This window comes from Ursus maritimus, unplaced genomic scaffold, assembly GCF_017311325.1.
Source record: "Ursus maritimus isolate PB19 unplaced genomic scaffold, ASM1731132v1 scaffold_1, whole genome shotgun sequence".
Classification (NCBI taxonomy): domain Eukaryota; kingdom Metazoa; phylum Chordata; class Mammalia; order Carnivora; family Ursidae; genus Ursus; species Ursus maritimus.
The window spans coordinates 59,071,709-59,089,599 of NW_024423343.1; the positions used below are offsets into that span (position 1 = coordinate 59,071,709).

Consider the following 17,891-nt stretch of genomic DNA (forward strand, 5'->3'; position numbering starts at 1 on the left):
GAAAGAACAGAGCAGAGGTTTCAGCTGCTGCTTGCTTCAGGGTAACTAGAGTGTACAGATTGAGTCTTAACCAACTTAACGGCTCATTAAAACAAAAAGTCAGGGGCACCTGGGTGGCTGAGGGTTGACTCTTGGTTTCAGCGCAGGTGATAATTTCATGGGTTGTGGGATTGAGCCCCATGTCAGGTTCCTCACTCAGCGGGGAGTCTGTTTGAAAGGTCTCGCCCTTTGCCCCTCCCCCCACTCCCCCGCATGTGCTCTCTCTCAAAGAAAATAAATCTTAAAAAAAAAAAAAAGAGTCAATATTCTTCAGAGGAATATAACATAACCAGAGTCTCTTCAACCATTCTCAATGTCCAGAATACAATAAAAATTGGTAGACATACAAAGAAATAGCTAAATGTAGCCCATACTCAAAAGATAAGGACAATTAATAGGAACGCATCTCAAAATGATCCAGACATTGGTATTAATAGACAAAGATTATAAAGCAGCTATTGCAACTATGCTCAGGGATCTACTTGAAATGAATGGACAAAGAAATCCATAGCAAATTTCCAAAAGAAAAAAAGACAAAGAAAAACCTTGAAAGCAACAGGAGGAACAACCTCCTTATAAAGGAAAAACAATGTAAATTACCACAGATTTCTTATTAGAAACTACAGAGGCCAAAAGGAATGGCATTACATTTTTCAAGTGCTGAAAGAAAAACTGTCAGTCCATAATTCCATATTCACTGAAAACATTATTCAGAAATGAAGAGGAAATAAAGTCATTCTCAAATGAAGGAAAACCAAGAGAACTTTTGCCAGCTGACCTAACCTAAAAGAATAGCTACCAAAAGTTCTCTAAACAGAAAGGAATCTTGGAACATCAGGAAGGAAAGAAAAACAATGGAGAAAGTAAATATATGGGACAAATACCATAAATTTCCTCCTTAATGGGTTTTCTAAATATTTCTGATGGTTGAAGCAAAAATTATGATACTGTTTGATGTGATTCTCAATAGATAAAGGAAATATTTAAGACAACTATGTTATAAATGGGGAGGGTAAAAGGATGTAAATGGTGTGGGGGGAGAGGTGGTGGGTGTGAATATAAAGGAGTAACATGAGAGATCTTTGTGGGGTTTTTTTTCAAGTCTACACCCAAATATATCATAATTAAACTGCTGAAAGCCAAAATTAAAGGGAAAATCTTGAAAGTAGCCAGGAACAAAAGACACATTATATACAAGGGAACAATAATACAAAGGACTACGGTTTTAGCATCATAAATTATTGAGGCCAGAACACAGGAGGACATCTCTGGATTGCTGCAACAAAATGTCTGCCAACCCAGAATTCTATATCCAGTGACTATACTCTTCAAACATGAAAATTATATAGATTTTTTTAAAAAATGAAAACAAGAAGACTACATCAATAGCAGACATGTGCTAAAGAAATACCAAGGGGAGTTCTTCAACAGGAGGGTAAAATGATGCCAGTTGGAATGCAGACTTCAAGAAGGATGATGAACACTGGAAATGGTAAATATGTGGGTAAATTTTAAAGGCTATTTTTTTACTTCTTCATCTTTCTTTCTTTCTTTGCTGAGAAGACTTTTTAAATTTGAAATATCGCCTGAGCAATATGAGTACATTTTTTAGATTACATATGACTATATAAAGCAAAACTTTTCACTCTATTTTATAGGTTTATAACATATGTAGTTGTAATACATATGACAAAAGCACAAAATTGGTTCAATATTCATAAACCAATGAATGTATTTCACCACATTAACAGAACTAAGGAGAAAAACAATATGATTATTTCAGTAGATGCAGAAAAATCATTTGACGTAATTTAACTATTTAATTCATGGTTTAAAAAAACTCAGCAAATTGGGGCGCCTGGGTGGCACAGCGGTTAAGCGTCTGCCTTTGGCTCAGGGCGTGATCCTGGCGTTATGGGATCGAGCCCCACATCAGGCTCCTCTGCTATGAGCCTGCTTCTTCCTCTCCCACTCCCCCTGCTTGTGTTCCCTCTCTCGCTGGCTGTCTCTATCTGTGTTAAATAAATAAATAAAATCTTAAAAAAAAAAAAACTCAGCAAATTAAAATTCCTCAACCTGCTGAAGGTCACATATGACATACTTAATGATAAAATATTGAATGCTTTCCCTCTATGATAGTGAAAAAACTAAGAATGTCTACCCACTCCGATTTACTGATGTTTGCGACATTTTGAAATGTATAAAACCTAAGACGGAGTACGTGACGAATAAAGGGATGAATAGAAATGTGATAAAGCAAAGATAGCAAATTGCTAATTATAGACTCTAGGTGGTTGGTATGTGTATGTTCGCTCTATAATTCTTTCAACTTTTCTGGATGCTTGAAAATATTCATAGTAAGATGTTGGGGAAAAGATCTGTAAGGTCCTCCCTTAAAAAAAAAAAAAAAACCTGTTTAACTTTGCTTAATCCTGTGTTTCCCAAACTTCTTTTTTGAGCAAAACAAAATTAAAAAAAAAAAAAAAGTCCTTAAGGGAAAGGTAATAAACCCTACAGAACACATTCTGGAAAATACTTCCTATTTATTTATTTATTTATTTATTTAAGATTTTATCTTTTTATTTGAGAGAGAGACTGCACGAGTGGGAGCAGAGGCAGAAGGAGAGGGAGAAGGACAAGCAGACTCCCTGCTGAGCAGGGAGCCTGATGTGGGGCTTGATCCCAGGATCCGAGATAATGACCTGAGCTGAAGTCAGACGCTTAACCGACTGAGCCACCCAGTCACCCTAAAAATACTTCCTATTTAGATTTAGTCTATCCCCAATTAGGTTTTTAAAATAAGAGTTCTGTATTATATCCATTGCAGCATAACAAACCTCCCCCAAACACAGTGGCTTACAATACAGGTAATTTATTATTTCTCATGATTCTGTGAGTTGATTGGAGCTCAGCTGGGTAGTTCTGCGATCTCATTTGGAACCTCTCATGCATCGAGCTCATTGAGGGCTGGAACATCCAAGATGACTTCTTATTCTCCAGGGTCTCTCTTTGAGTGGCCTTCAGGTGGCCAAGTCCCGACTTCCTCAGCAGCTTACTGGGTGGACTCCAAGAGGAGGAAATAGAATGTGAGTTTTCTTAGGTGTGGGCTCAGATTCTCAGAATGTCATTTCTGCATTCCATTGGCTGAAGGAAGCCAAAAGGCCAGCCCAGATTCGAGGAAGAGGAAATAGACTTCATGTCCTGGTATAAGGAGCAACGTATGCACGCAGGAGAAGAGGAACTGATGGCAGTCATCGCTGGAGATTGTCTCTCATGGTGGCATACCAGAATTTCCACTTTGCCTTGTTAAAGATATTTAAACTTCATAAATGAATAGGTGGTGGTGTATCTTATAATATCAGCCTTTGCTTTCTAGATTATAGTTTTGTTAGGTAGCAACTTTGGAGTACACTGAAGCGTTGGTTCAAGGCTGTAGCGAAAAACATTCTAAATTTAAGAGTCAGAAGACCTATGTGTGTATTCTGACTGCTGCTCACCAGCTGTGTGACTTGGACAAACATTTAACCTTTCTGAACCTAAGTGTCCTTGTTTGTAAAGCAGGATTCATAGTATTTAACTCACTGGATTTTATTTAGGGCCAAAAAAGAAACTGAAATCTCCCATAACTGCCAGAGGAGCAGTTCCAATGGAACTGAATCCACTGCAGCCCTGAGGAACCCTCAGCAGGATTTCCTGGATCTTCACTCTAGTACCTGCCATTAATGTGAGTTGGTCACCCTCCCCAAGACTACTCCACTGCCCACTTGTATTTCCTATTATTACCTGCCAATTCTTCCTCTCTACCACATAGGTATTTTCTCTTTACTACGTAGTTCTTGATTTCTTATCATTTCAGCCTGTTATGAACTATCATGGCCCTATCTCATGGCCCAGACCAGGGATTGTCAAGCCTTGGCCTATGGGACAAATGTGGCCTGCCACTGTTTTTATAAATAAAGCTTTATTGGAACATAGTCATACTCATTCATTTACTATTATCTGTGACCCCTTTTGGCTACAACAGCAGAGTTGAGTAGTTGCCACAGAAACCATGTGGTCCACAAAATCCATTTGGCTCTTCACAGTTTCCTGGTCCCTGATCTAGATCTCCTCAGGGCTCCTTTCTCTAGGTATTCATTTAACTTCTGTTCTTCCTGACTTAGTCTTGAACTATTTCCTATTCAAATTCCTAGAAGGGAGAGAACCAAAATCCTCTGAAATGCTCATTCCTCAATCTGAAATGAAACGAAAGAGGACATTTTCATTTCATACCAGGCCGCTTCACAGTGCCTTGACCGGCTATGGAGAGGCTGCATACAGGTGATGTCTCATCTCCCACTCTCATCCAATTAGCTGAGGAAACGCAGGTGATACGTAGTCAGTGAAACAGAGCTGTGTCGGGAAGGCTGGGCATGGTGGACAATGTAATTGTCCAGTACAACTGCAAATTAAATTAAACGAACTAATATATATAAAATTACATGTTAACGTGTTTGAGCCATATATTTATAAAGTATAAAAAGTACTTGCCAATTAAGATCAATTTGAAATAAAATACAGTACTCCTGAAATTAACAATATAAATCGATGACAAAATATGATGTAACATAAAAATTCAGTTCACACACAATATTATAGCTCTATTGCATAATAGTATATGTAATATTATGGTGTTATTATAGCTACACCAAATAAAATGCCATTAACATTTCTCAGGAGACAAAAAGTAGGTGAAAAAAAGGCTACATTGGGGCGCCTGGGTGGCACAGTGGTTAAGCATCTGCCTTCAGCTCAGGGCATGATCCCAGCGTTGTGTGATCGAGCCCCACATCAGGCTCCTCCGCTATGAGCCTGCTTCTTCCTCTCCCACTCCCCCTGCTTGTGTTCCCTCTCTCACTGGCTGTCTCTATCTCTGTTGAATAAATAAATAAAATCTTTAAAAAAAAAAAGGCTACATGAGTGGTTAAATTAAGATTGGAGGAGTATTGGCACTACTTAGATGTGACTAATCCTTTCTCTTATTTGGAAAAAAAATCCAACAACTCATCCGTAATGAGTTATGTACTTTCTCAAGGATGAGTTACTGCAAACACAGAGTTCTGTGATAATCGGCTCTTTTAATAGGCCCTCCTTCCACGCTTTTCCAACTTAAACTGTACCTGCTTCGGTTGCCTAAACCTATGGCTCCCTTCTGCACGATAGTATGGCTCCGGTTCAGATCAAGCACAGAGGAGAATACCCTGGCAGTTTTAAAACAATCCTCTCATCCTCCCAGATGGTACTCAGAGTACACTTTATTAAAAAAATCTGACAGCATTTTCAATTAAAAAAACTTGAAAAATTTTTTTCTTTCCCCAAATAGACAAAAAAGCCATGGGACAGACACTTTCAGAAGAATAACTACAACGTCCAGCCTGGACAAATGGTAAACACACACAAATAGCTTCCAAAATAACTTTTATTACTGTATAAAAACAAGTCAAGGGAAAATAGATGCATGTTTTTTCTACAACATCATAAAATATTTGGGCTACGTAATAATTTTTCCATAAGAAAGCAAATTTAAACACAGTCATCTTTTCCACTTAAAAGTTTTCAGGTATCTCCTAAGGCATAAAGAATAATAGTTTCTTTGCTCTATACTCTCCTATGTGCAGCTCTGAGACATAGCAGTTACAGTTTTCCCTCCGAGTTCTCTAAGAAAGGACATAACAAGATAAAAAATTCCATCACACGGCAACAAAATTAGCATAACACTTTACTTCTTTCTTTGAGCTTTTAGATCTGGCAGTTGTGGTCAACCGGTATGGTACTGCAATTTTCAGCTCAGCAGGGAAAAGAGCCTAATTAAAAACAAGACATTCTCTTTATTTTGTCCTTTAGAAAACAGAACCCACTTGTCAGTATTCCTGAAAAAGTCCAATTGCCTTCTTTGTCATTTGATTGTAAGGTCTGAGTTGCTGTTTCTAACCAGCACAGCTTAAATGAAACCACACAAGGCAAGGCAAGCGTTCTGGAGGGTGAATTCAGTCTGACACAGAAGCACAGGGAGCTGAACGCCTTTGAGAACATTAATTCAAAAAGCATATTCATTTGAGTTTCTCAATAAATCCTTCAGAGAAAAGGCTTTAGTGTTGATTTAGATGAGTGTTAAAATAAAGCTCCCCTCTCCCGCCACCCCTGAAATTAGATTATGGGGTAAGCCAAGCCAGACTACCTCTGCTGATGATATAAGCTATAATTATTTGGGAAGATTTCAATCACTGTTTTGGAAATGATACCTAAGGCTTTCTTCTCCCTTTTTCTTTTTGTGGACTTTTTAATGAGATATTTTGGGGAGAGATGGCTTTAGGTAGGAAATACCAGCTTTTGAAAGATAAAGGTACAATTACCCTTAGAATAAAAAGCCCATTAAAAGCAGAGTCTCAGAAAGGTTTTCTAGATATATTTTACTATGCATTGTTTTCATAAAGGTTGAGAAAGAAAGAAGTTCTTATAATATCCGTACGATTGCTCTCACATTAGCCCACAAGAGAGAGAAAATAAAGGGCTGAGATGATGGGTGCTCAAATACTTTGCAATGGAATAGAATATTCTCATGCCAAATCCGTAATTAACTTTTCACTAGTAACCTCTTCATTGGCCTTTGTAAAATGGAATGGCAGCTTCAATCATTGGTGCTGTCACTGACCCCTTTCCCCCCCAAAAACTCCTGGAATTTGGGGCACCTCTGTATAAAGAAACATCCATTTATCAAAAATGTGTTTGTGTGTGACAACGAAATTATTCTTTCTACTTCACACCAAAATTATAGCATGCTCTACCCGTATTGAATTTAATCGTGCCTACTATGTGCCAGGCATTGGGCTAGGCACTGGGCGTACTTATGACACCATTACCAATTTTGGAAATAGAATTAAATAGGAAGAAAAGAGTGTTTTGGCAAGGGAATCTTCAATGGTCAGCCATGAACCTTAACCGGTATGAGGGACTAAAACTCATATTCAGTCTATGGAGGTAATTACCACTTAACTTAAAAGGAACTCCACTAAGCACCAAAAAGGTTAAGTGTGTTTGGTGTAAACTGTAAGGTTTTTACCCACATTAAAAAGCTCCAGTTTAAAATCGCAGGGAAACCAAAAAACCCCAAATGAAAAGCCTCATTTCAGCATAGGCACTACTCTAGGGTTTCGTCTTTTTAACGATTTATTTATTTATTTTAGAGAGAGAGAGAGCCAGCACATGTACGTGCACATGAGTCGGGGGAGGGACAGGGGGAGAGAATCTTCAAGGAGACTCCCTGTTGAGCACGGAGCCCAAGGCAGGGCTCCATCCCGCGACCCATGAGATCACGACCTGAGCTGAAACCAAGAGTCAGACACTCAACCGACCGAGCCACCCAGGAGCCCCACTACTTTAGGTTTTAATTTAAGTCAGCCCGGAGATTAGACGCAGGTCTCCATGCACAAGAGAGGTCACCTCTGAGTCTCATTTCATACTGAGAACCCAAAGCTCCAGATATTCCCTAAAACTCCACCGACATCAGCAAGGACCTTGGCTATTGCCACTGGGAAGGGCAGACCACGAGGTGAGTCTCTCCTGTCTCCAAACCCAAAGCTATTCAGCAACTAAGATGCTGAAGACCAAAAACTGTAATCGATTAATCTTTAAAGTTACAGATGTTTTTGCCCAAACCTTTCTTTGTCACCAAGACACAATTTTAAGATCAAAAGGGCATCAAGGTGGGTCATGGCTTGCTGGCAGCGGCGGGGTGCGATGACCTATATCCAGGGATGGGTAGGCCTCTTTCCTTGGTTATTTGAGGAAGCTGCCTTGGAAGAGAGAGCGGAAGGTAAACTTTAACAACTCCACTGCACTCCAGCAATTGGGATTTATCCAAGAATGAGTCAGAGTAGCTACAAACTAGTATATAATAGAAACTGTAGCCGAGTGAAGTGGTGAGGGTCATGGAGCGAGGAGTCAGCCATGTGACAAATCTCAGTTCTACCACTAATGAGCTGTATGACCTTGGGGGAAGTTACTAACCTTTCTAAGCTTCAGATCTCCCAGCTGTCTAATGGAGATAATAATAATTCCTACAGCATAAAGTTTGAGGACTGAATGAGTTAATGTTTATAAAGTGCTTAGAATAGTGTCTGGCATGTAGTAAGTGCCATGTAAGTACTTTCTGCAATAAAAACAGAAATGGGAAAAAGTGCTCTTTGAGGGGTGGAGAGCAGTTTATGCTACGTAAGCTTTCAGGCATAGTCCATTCTAATTAGGTTTTGCAATCTGGGTTAGAATACACCAAACCCCGAGGAAGCCTTGGGACGAAGCTGAGTTTTGGAAAAACTTCCAGGTCTGACAAGAGAAAACCTCTTTGGCTACCTTTGGCTCAGTCACTGCTCCAAAACGCACTAATACAAACAAACCCTGGTCTCCAGGGCTAATCTGAGCCCAAACTCCTTGGGCAGTGAGCCGGGGGGCAGGCGTGGGGAGAAGGAAACCACTTTCCTAAATTTTTTCTGTACTCATTTTGTTATCTGTGTAGCATAAACCCTGCCCCAGATTTGATTCTAAAACTTTAGGACTGGATTCCCAGAATGAACAGGAAATAACTGCATGACAAGAGGCCAGAGAAGCTACCAACTGATGAAATTTACCAGCTGAGAGACATATTTTTGTTTTTGTTTTTGGTGGGTTTTTTTGGTTGTTTTGGGGGGGGGTGGTGTTTGTTTTGTTTTGTTTTTGTGAGAGACATATTTTGATGATCTGTTCTATGCAAGGCACTGTGCTAAATGTTTTGGTCCTCAACAAGAAAGAGGTAACATAACTATTTGTACCTTCTATTATTTACACAGATCATGTCATTTCCAACTCAGGTAAGATCATAGGCCTCAATCAATACAAACTCTTCCAAGGAATCCTACTTTATGATTAAAATAAATATGGACTGCGGAGCTCAATCATCTTGGGGCTAAATAGGAGAAGCTAAACTGCAGAGTTGGTTTTTAAAAGTGAAGTAATATGGCCATATCTCTACAACATTTTACATGGTGGATCTCTGTCCAGCCTCATCAACGGTGACGTTTCTTTTCTTTGGTGCTGCTTCACTGTTTAATTTTGAATCTGATGTGTCCACATTGCTGAAGTTGACTGCTAAGCCTTCTGGTCCCTCTCGAGCACCCCCATTTGGCTGAAGCAGGACAGAATTTGGTTCTTTAGGACGTTGCCATTGTGGTCTGGTGACTATCCAAAAAATGAGCGCCCCATATACCACAATCAGGAGGCCAAGGGTATTTGTGAAAACGCCTTCTGGTGGGAATTTACTGTATCCAGAACTATTCCTACAAAAAAGAGAGAGTGTGTCCAATTACAAAGAGGGCAATATAACCACATGTCAAACAGTCTTGAATCGATCTGCTTAAAAATGCGCACTGGTACACCTTCTATGTAAATTCCCTTAAAGTTTGACATTAAGGAGAAATTTAAGTTATGTAAAATAACTCAATTGAAATAGTATCAAATTGTTAAAAATGATAAGTTTGAAAATAATCGAACACCGGGAACACCTATAGCACTAAAAAATTGGAAAAAGGATGATACAAAAATGTATGTACACCATAATCACAATTAATCTAAAAACATGCATATCAAAGAAATTAAAAGGGCATGCATAACTTCAATAGCTGTCCTGTAAGAGTGACACAATTTTTTGGACTTTTTGGTCCTTCTTCTAAGCATTATTAATGCTATATTACACGTGTAGTAGAATACATTTTTAATATTAAAAATTTTGTTACTTTAAATTACATTTTCCCGATGAATAAGTATTTAACATTTTGTAGCTCAAATATTATAATTAGGAAAACTATGCAACTTACAGGGCAAAGAGCAGTTTCTCAGTCACTCCCATAAGTACTGCCGCAATCACTGTTCCGAAGATGAGGAGCCCCGAATAAACATGCATGGGCATGACAAGCGCTCGGAGGGAAAGTGGAGCCCAAGGAAGCAGGAAGATGAAGACCCCTAGGACAAGCTGAACATTGACAAGTACAAAGGTTATCACTCAATTTTCAGCTTTAACTAATTTTAAAATTATTATTATAAAAGCAATTATGTGCAAAAGGGAAAACCTTCCTACAGAACCAAGGGCATAAGACGAAAAGTACATTTCCACGCTCCAGTTCTACTACTCAAAAGCAACACCTGTTACCACTTTCTCAAGTATCCTTCCAGAAAATCTCTATGCCTATGGAAGCATGTGTGTGTGTGTAAAGAGAGAGAGAGAGAGACTTTTGTAAGTATAGGTGGCATCTTACTATACATACTTGTTTTGTGTTCTGCTTTTTTCCCTTCATAGTATATCTTGGAGATCTTTTCATGTCAACACATGTGTATCTAGTTTATTCTTTTTAATGGCTACTGTTCTAGTAATTTACTCCATTCTCTCTCTATGGATGTTCCTGTTTCTAGTTTTTTCCGATCACTAACAAAGCTGCAGTGAACATTCTGGTACCTTCTGGTTTGTTTTTATCTATTCCCTTAAGGTTGCGAAATAGAAGAGGAAATAAAAGATTTTCAAGTAACTAAAACCAAACACAAGAGGACACATTTAGTCAGTTCAACCTCAAACTATGTACCAAGAAGATGACAATTTTGTTTTATGAGGAATAAAATAATTCTGCAAAGAGGTTATCTCCATTTCCTTGACAATCAAATCCCTAGCGGGATGCTTCTCTGCAGAGGATAGCAAGATTCCTATGGAACTGAAGTCTGGTGACACTTCCAGTTCGTTTTGTTTTGTTGCCCCACAGCCCTTCCCCATTAACTATTCTTTTCTCCTCAGGAGAATGAAGACAACTGTTGAGCTACTGAATTTAAAGGGGGTTTTCTCAGGTACCTACTTTGGACTTACCACCCAAACAAGAAGAAACCCAACATCACTGTTCATCTTTCCAGACTGAGCTCACAGGACTAATGGGGGACACCAGGTGAATGAAGACAGGAAGGGTCTGAGACCCTAAAACACACTGAGAATCAGCTTCTGGGACACTGTAATGAATGCATTCGGTAGGCTGGTGAGCGTATTTTATCATCGACTTAAGGCCACAAATACCTGAATGTATGAGAAGCGATACAGAGGGTCCCCTTTGGTGGTTCAGAATGTTGCTAATTCTCCTTCAGTGACGTTTAGTGATCTTATTAGTAGCAAAGGCCAAGCATCCTGATGTACAGGTTGAGTTTTCTCCATGAAAAGGGGACTCAGGTAAGTGGCCACCAAGGACTTAACGCATCTACATTTCTGTGAGTAAAGTCACCACATCTTTTCTGCGACTTGCCCACGGAAATATGTATCTTCCATATTTTTGTTCTCCTGACTCTTAGTTCCTAAGATTCTGTTTCCTCTTATTTCTTTCAGGATTTATCATGTGTGCCTCTTGTAATCCTGTAGGGCTCAATGATCAAAGCAGGTGGGGTGCCAGAAACTGGCTTACAGGACCCCAGGCGATTTAACTCCCCCTTAAATGTTACTTTCACCATTAAAAAAAATTTTTTTTTGGCAAAAGAAAGTTACTTTTAAGAGGCAAGGAAAAAAATTGCAGAATGCTTAACTTTGATTAAAAGTGTTCCAAATGGTGGAAATTTATATTAACTTACAAAAATTTGTAATTTATAATAATCATTCTTTATTTCCTCTTTACTATCTTAGCCTTACCATCTTACAAGTAGTATGGTAGCTTGAACCCTAGTGGACTGAAACAAAATCCCTTTGTCCTTTTAAGTCAGTGGTTCTTGAAGTGTTGTTCATAGAAGACATGCAACAGAAACACTTGTGCCTTTCTTTAAAGAGATCCCTGGGACACATCCAGAGCTGCTAAATCAGAACTTGTGGGAGTCGGGCCCAGGAATCTGCATTTTAACTGAATACCCAGGTGATTCTTAATACATGTCAAAGTCTGAAGATCACTGCTTTTAATTCACTTAAATTGTTTCAGAGATATGGGTTAACTGCAGTCTGGAAACTCCCTAAAAGTGAAGGTAGTGGAATCATCCATTACCTTCAGTTTCAAACGTGTATTAAGTGTCAACTATGGGCAAACAAAGTGCTCCAGTATGTAGAAACCATCACCTACAGAAAGTTGTTCTTCACCACAATGGAGTTTTTAAGAGAGATAAAGAAGAATAAAATCTCATTAAAAAATTATTATTGAGATAGTAAAGTGAAAGTGTAGTATGATCCTAATTATACATAAAATTTTTAAAATGCATATTCATAGGCATAATAAAAGCCTAAAGGAAATAAGCCAAAATATAATGATACCTACAGATTATGGCATTATCAATGATTTTTCTTTTTTTCTGTATTTTATAATTTTTAAAGTTAATGTATATTACTTTTATAATTGGAAATAGACAATAAAAGTTTACTTAAGATCCCACACTAAATACCTGGACTTTCTCAGTTAATTATTAATTATTATCTGCTCACTTACAAACATATTTTACTACTCCAGTTTTATCTCACTTTATGAAACAAATGAGTTTAAAAATAAAGACATGTGTGAACTTTGAGACCTAACAAAAGCTTTTATTTGCAAACATCATTAATGAGACCAGGAAATATCTGCCTAGCTAGCTTTTGTATTCGGTATGATTTCCTTTTTCTTTTTTTAACCGCAGAGGTGGATTTAATGAGCAATCAAGTGATTTACAGATTATTATATGAAGGTCCTCTCCATTTTTCTGCGATTTTATATACATTTAAAGCACATACTGCTGGGCCCCATCCCTAAAGTTTCTGATTCAGCAGGTCTGGAATGGAACTTAAGAATCTGTATTTCTAATTTCCCTGGTGATGTTAATAATGCTGCTCTAGGGACCACATTTGAGAAGCCGTCTTGGGCCATTTCCAAGTTGCATTCTTCAAATGTAAAAGCATGTTTCTTCCAGGGATTAAAACATCTAATCAGCACCAACTAGAATATGTCTGCAGTTTTTATAAAGAGAGACGACACACAAATTGAACACTACATTCCTGCCAATATCCCACATCTCCTTGCTGCACTGTCTTGCATCACAACTACCTGGTGATACGCCAGCACTGGCTCAGACATCTTCAGGACCACCTCTGGTCTTCTAGGTACCACTAGAGTAAAATCATACTGCCACGGACATTACTGTAAATCATGGTTATGATGCTCACAGTTATGAGCACTTCGACACTGCTCAACAATCCTTCCATTGTCCAATTTCTCAGCTGGTCCTCCACGTCCCCTCTTCCTCAAACTACTCGCTGTCCTGTGTGCCTTCTGTTAGCAGATGATTTTATTACCACCTCGTGGGAAAGACAGAGTCTCACTTTTCTGCCACCGAATCAAACAAACCAAAAAAGCACCCCAAGTTGACAATTCCCTCCTTTCCTCAATTACAACAGAGTTGCTGTTCAATTTCCCAGGTGGGCTCTGCAACCTGCTTCCTGAAGACATAGCTATAGATTCACTCCAGCGTTTACAACCTCTCCTTCTCTATTGGGGCCATCCTGGGAGCATTTTAACATGCTGGAGCTTCTCACCATGAAAAGAAGTAAAAGAAAACCCCAACCAAACACCTGCCTTGACTCCCATACCTGTCCACTTACCATCTCCCCATCCTTTTTGATCCTTGCCTTCGTATCCAAACCTCTGGACTGAGTTGCCTATTTTTCACCTTCTACTCCTTCTTCAATCCACTGAAATCTGGATTCTGCCCCCCAAGAAAATTGCTCTCCAGAGTCATCAGTGACTTCCAGGCACTTAATCCAAAGGACAGTTTTCAGACCTTATTTTCCTTGACTTCTTACAGCATCCAACACTCCTCAAGACCTCCGCTTCCCCTCTAATGTTCCCTTTCTCATCGCCCCACTTGCTCAAGCCTGCAAGCGACTTTCATCCCTTTACCACTGACTTTCCCAATCTCGTTAATTCCACCTTTGAACTATCTTTAGAAACTATGCACTTGGCTCACTGCTACTGCTATACCCGAGGCCACCGTCGTTTCTCATTGGAACCTCTGTAAATGCTTTCAAGCTAGTCTATCTAACTGTACTCCTGTCCAGCTTCCAATTCATCTTCCATTCTTCACTCCAGGTAGCCTGACCTCCCTGTTTCCCAAACAATGCAAACTTTTACCCACATACTACCCCATTCCCCTATAATACGTCCCCACTTTCACCACCAACCTCATGACTTCAGGTTTTGGTCTGACTTCCTTTATCCCCTATACCATACGAAAGCTCTCCCAGAACACTCCATACCCACCTTATCTACCAAATACTGAGAGACCAGTCTCCCTTGTAAGTTACATGAGGACAGAAAGCATGTTTCTTTGGACCCATGCTTGTCTTGTGAACAATGCATCCCCTACAGCCTAGCGAGGAATCTAATACACAATAGGTATTTAGCTTTGTTGAATAAGTGGATGGACTCATGAACAAAATTTTGTTGACATAAAATGTATGTTCTCAACCATGAAGGTGCCTAGGATCCACAGCAGAAATAAAATAAAAAATGCCATCTTCAGGGGCGCCTGGGTGCAAAGCGGTTGAGCGTCTGCCTTCGGCTCAGGGCGTGATCCCGGCGTTATGGGATCGAGCCCCACATCAGGCTCCTCCGCTATGAGCCTGCTTCTTCCTCTCCCACTCCCCCTGCTTGTGTTCCCTCTCTCGCTGGCTGTCTCTATCTCTGTCAAATAAATAAATAAAATCTTTAAAAAAAAAATGCCATCTTCAGATTGTAAAGGAGGCTTCCACAAGACTTATACTTCTAACAACAATAGCTGACTTGTGCCCTTCTAGTATGTTAAGCCCTAGGCTGAGAGTTTCCGTGCATTATTTGGCTTTGTTTATGATGTTGTGAAGGATGTATCAAAACCCTTCATTTGTAGGTGAGCAAACTAAGTTCAGAAAGGTTCAGTAATTTGTCTTAAGGTCACCAGCAACAAGCAGATGAACCTGATTCAAACTGAGGTCTCCTTGAATGCAAATCCCATGTTCTTAAACACTACTTGCTCTCTGGACCTGCGCGAGAAAGAAGCGAGGGGTCAGATTTCCTTCTGCTAACAAAAGTCATAAAGTTGTGAAATGACCTTTCTGAGAAGCCTAGTTAGCACACAAATAAAACAACAAAAGATAAGAATTTGAGTATTTCAGAGAGCAAAAGAGAATCTTGAGACATTTAAAAATGTTTTTAATTCATCCAAGTTTAATATTAGAAAAATCTACTGATATAATTAACTATATTAACAAATTAAAGAGGACAAGCTTTTAATTAATCTCAAACAGCATGCTTCTGAACCCCCAGAAGGGCCTGTGAGCACACATCACTGGGCCCCTCACCCAGAGTTTCTGATCTAGCCATTCTGGAGTAGAATCTGAGAGTATGGTTTGTTATGACCTCAGGAGAAGGGAAGAGCTCACCAAAAAGTTACCAAAACGAAATAAAAAATCATAGCCTTAAAGGAAAAGATTAATTTGTTTCATTAAATTGAGAATTTCCATTTATCAGAAAATACCAACAAAAGAGAAAATAAAAGCTTCAAACTGGAAGATATATATAAGCAATACATATAAATGAAAAGGAATCTGACACAGAACTCCTACATATCTTCAAGAAAAAAAAACCCTCATTTTTCAAGTGGACAAAATATATGAACAGGTATTTCTGAGAAGAGAAACATGAGTAATCAGTAAAATAAACATTAAAACCACAAGAAGACATCATTTTATACCCACTAGTTTGGCAATCATTAAAAAGTTTGAAGAGGATGTGTGTTGGGAAGGATGTGCCTTACGGGAACTCTTAAATGCTGCTGGCAGGGACACACTGGGATCAACCAATCTGGAAAACAATTTGGCATTTCTTTTTTAGGCTGAGCATATAATTCCACTCGTAAGTATGCGTCCCGAGTAATCTTTGCATATGAGGGCGAGGAAATGTGTACATAAATGTTCAATATAGCATTGCTCGTAACAGAAAACAACTGAAAATAGCCCAAATGTCTAATAGCAGGAGAATGGGTAAGTAAATTCATGATACATTTGTGCAATGGGATACAGAAGTAAAAATGAATACAGCTACAGGAATCAATATAGTTGATTGAGTAGAATGAACAAAAAATTGCAAAAGAATACAAATATTATAAGACTATTTTTTTAAACAGTAAAAAAGCAAAACTAAACAACATATTGTTTGGGGATTCACAGTATGCAGTAAAATTATAAAGAAAAACAGGGAATGAGAGAAAAACTTCCAGAGAATGGTTACCACTAAGGGTTGGAGTAGGTAGAGAGAAATGGGATCAAACTAGGAGTGGGTAGGGGTTCTAGGCTTTCTGAATTAGGCTAGATGGTGGAATCATAGCAATTAATTTTATCATAATCTGTAACTTCTAAATACATACAATAGGGCTTTTTAAATTGCGAACCCCAAAGAGCTTTTATTTATATGGGTTACATCTATTGATATTTATCATATTAGAAATTAAAGCTGAAACTTCTAGAAATACTTATTCATTTAACAAGGATAATAAATTCTCTACATATTTACAATAAACAATATGTCTTATGGAAAAATAACTATATTACGTGAAACAAAAAATAGTGAGCCGAGTGGCATGTTTGCAAATCATTTTAAGGTCTGATTCAATAGTGGATAATTAGATTCCTCTATTTGTCTCGGCATTCAGTCTTACGGGATATCACATATAATGCAGCCTCCGGAAAAGTCCCCTGAACACTTCTGAGAAACTGAGACAAAGACAAATACCATCTTAGTATTATGAAAAGAGCTTTGAACAGAAAGACCACCTGAAAAATCTTGGTTACCCCAGCCCCACCCCCCACCCATGCCCAGGGTTCCCTGGACCAGACTATGAGAACTACTCTAAGAGGATGCCTTGAAAGCAGAGAGAAGGAACTCCTCGGAGAGATGAAAAGAAAGAACAAGAAAGTATGTATCAGCAAAATTTGGGGGAAGATTGTCATAAAGAAATTTCAGATTAATTTCCTCTTCAAAAGAGTAAATAAAGGATCTCTGCTTTGCCGGGGAACCATTCCTGTGATTCTGTTTTCGGGGCCGTGGAACCCGGCAGGGGCAGGCAGCAGATTGATGATCCCGATTGGTCCACCCCCTGTCCGAGCGCCTCAGTCAAAAGAACACCTGACGGACAAGCGGACCCAAACACATTTTTACAGTTTCATCTATGGACTCAGGAAAGGTGGGCCCTCCCTTTTTGGGGGCAGGCTCAAGATCTCAGGAGCCACCTCTCTCCGTCCTGGCAACAGGCTGAGGGAAGCAGAGGTCCCACGCAGACAACACAGCCCGGTGAGAGAGAGCACAGCTTGGACCTCCGACAGCTGTTACTGTTTAAAATGCCCCAGAGGCTGGATGTCGCAAGGCGAAAAGAATTCTACACTTGAAATGCTTCACAATCCATAAGTAAACTTGAGGAAGGAGGAAGACCTTTCAGCCTTTTCTGGTTGTAGCCTTTGCCGCTTGCCTCCCTCTTTCCTGTATTTACAGAAACCACCTGGACACTGGCTTCCCCGGGCAGCTAAAGCCTGACGCGGGAGCGAAGCCAACCCCGAGCAGCGCTGCGGTGAGGATCCGAACTTGGCAATCTCTCCCGCACTCCTCATACTCTGTGGTAGGCTCGTTTCTTGAAGCGTCTTACGTGGGGGCGGGAAGTGCCAACCAACCTCACCGACTCGGGGAACGCCCGCACGATTTAGACTCGGGGCCTGAGGTGCAGGCAGTCGGGGCGTGGAAGCCGGCAGCCAGACCCCCGCGGGGGCCGCCGGGGGGGGGGGGGGG

At 39.7% G+C, this 17,891-nt stretch overlaps 1 protein-coding gene across 1 annotated transcript in view; it reads right to left on the minus strand.

Annotated features, from left to right (window-relative positions):
* Positions 1-5,479: 5,479 nt before the first annotated feature.
* Positions 5,480-17,891, minus strand: part of LOC103659560 (cytochrome b reductase 1) — a 33,869-nt gene continuing 21,457 nt past the window's right edge. Inside the window, exons 3-4 of the mRNA XM_040643973.1 lie at positions 9,924-10,078; positions 5,480-9,386 (exon numbers count right to left, since the gene is read on the minus strand). Of these exons, the coding sequence (XP_040499907.1) occupies positions 9,089-9,386; positions 9,924-10,078 (453 nt within the window). The 3' untranslated portion in view covers positions 5,480-9,088. The remainder of the gene's footprint in view (positions 9,387-9,923; positions 10,079-17,891) is intronic.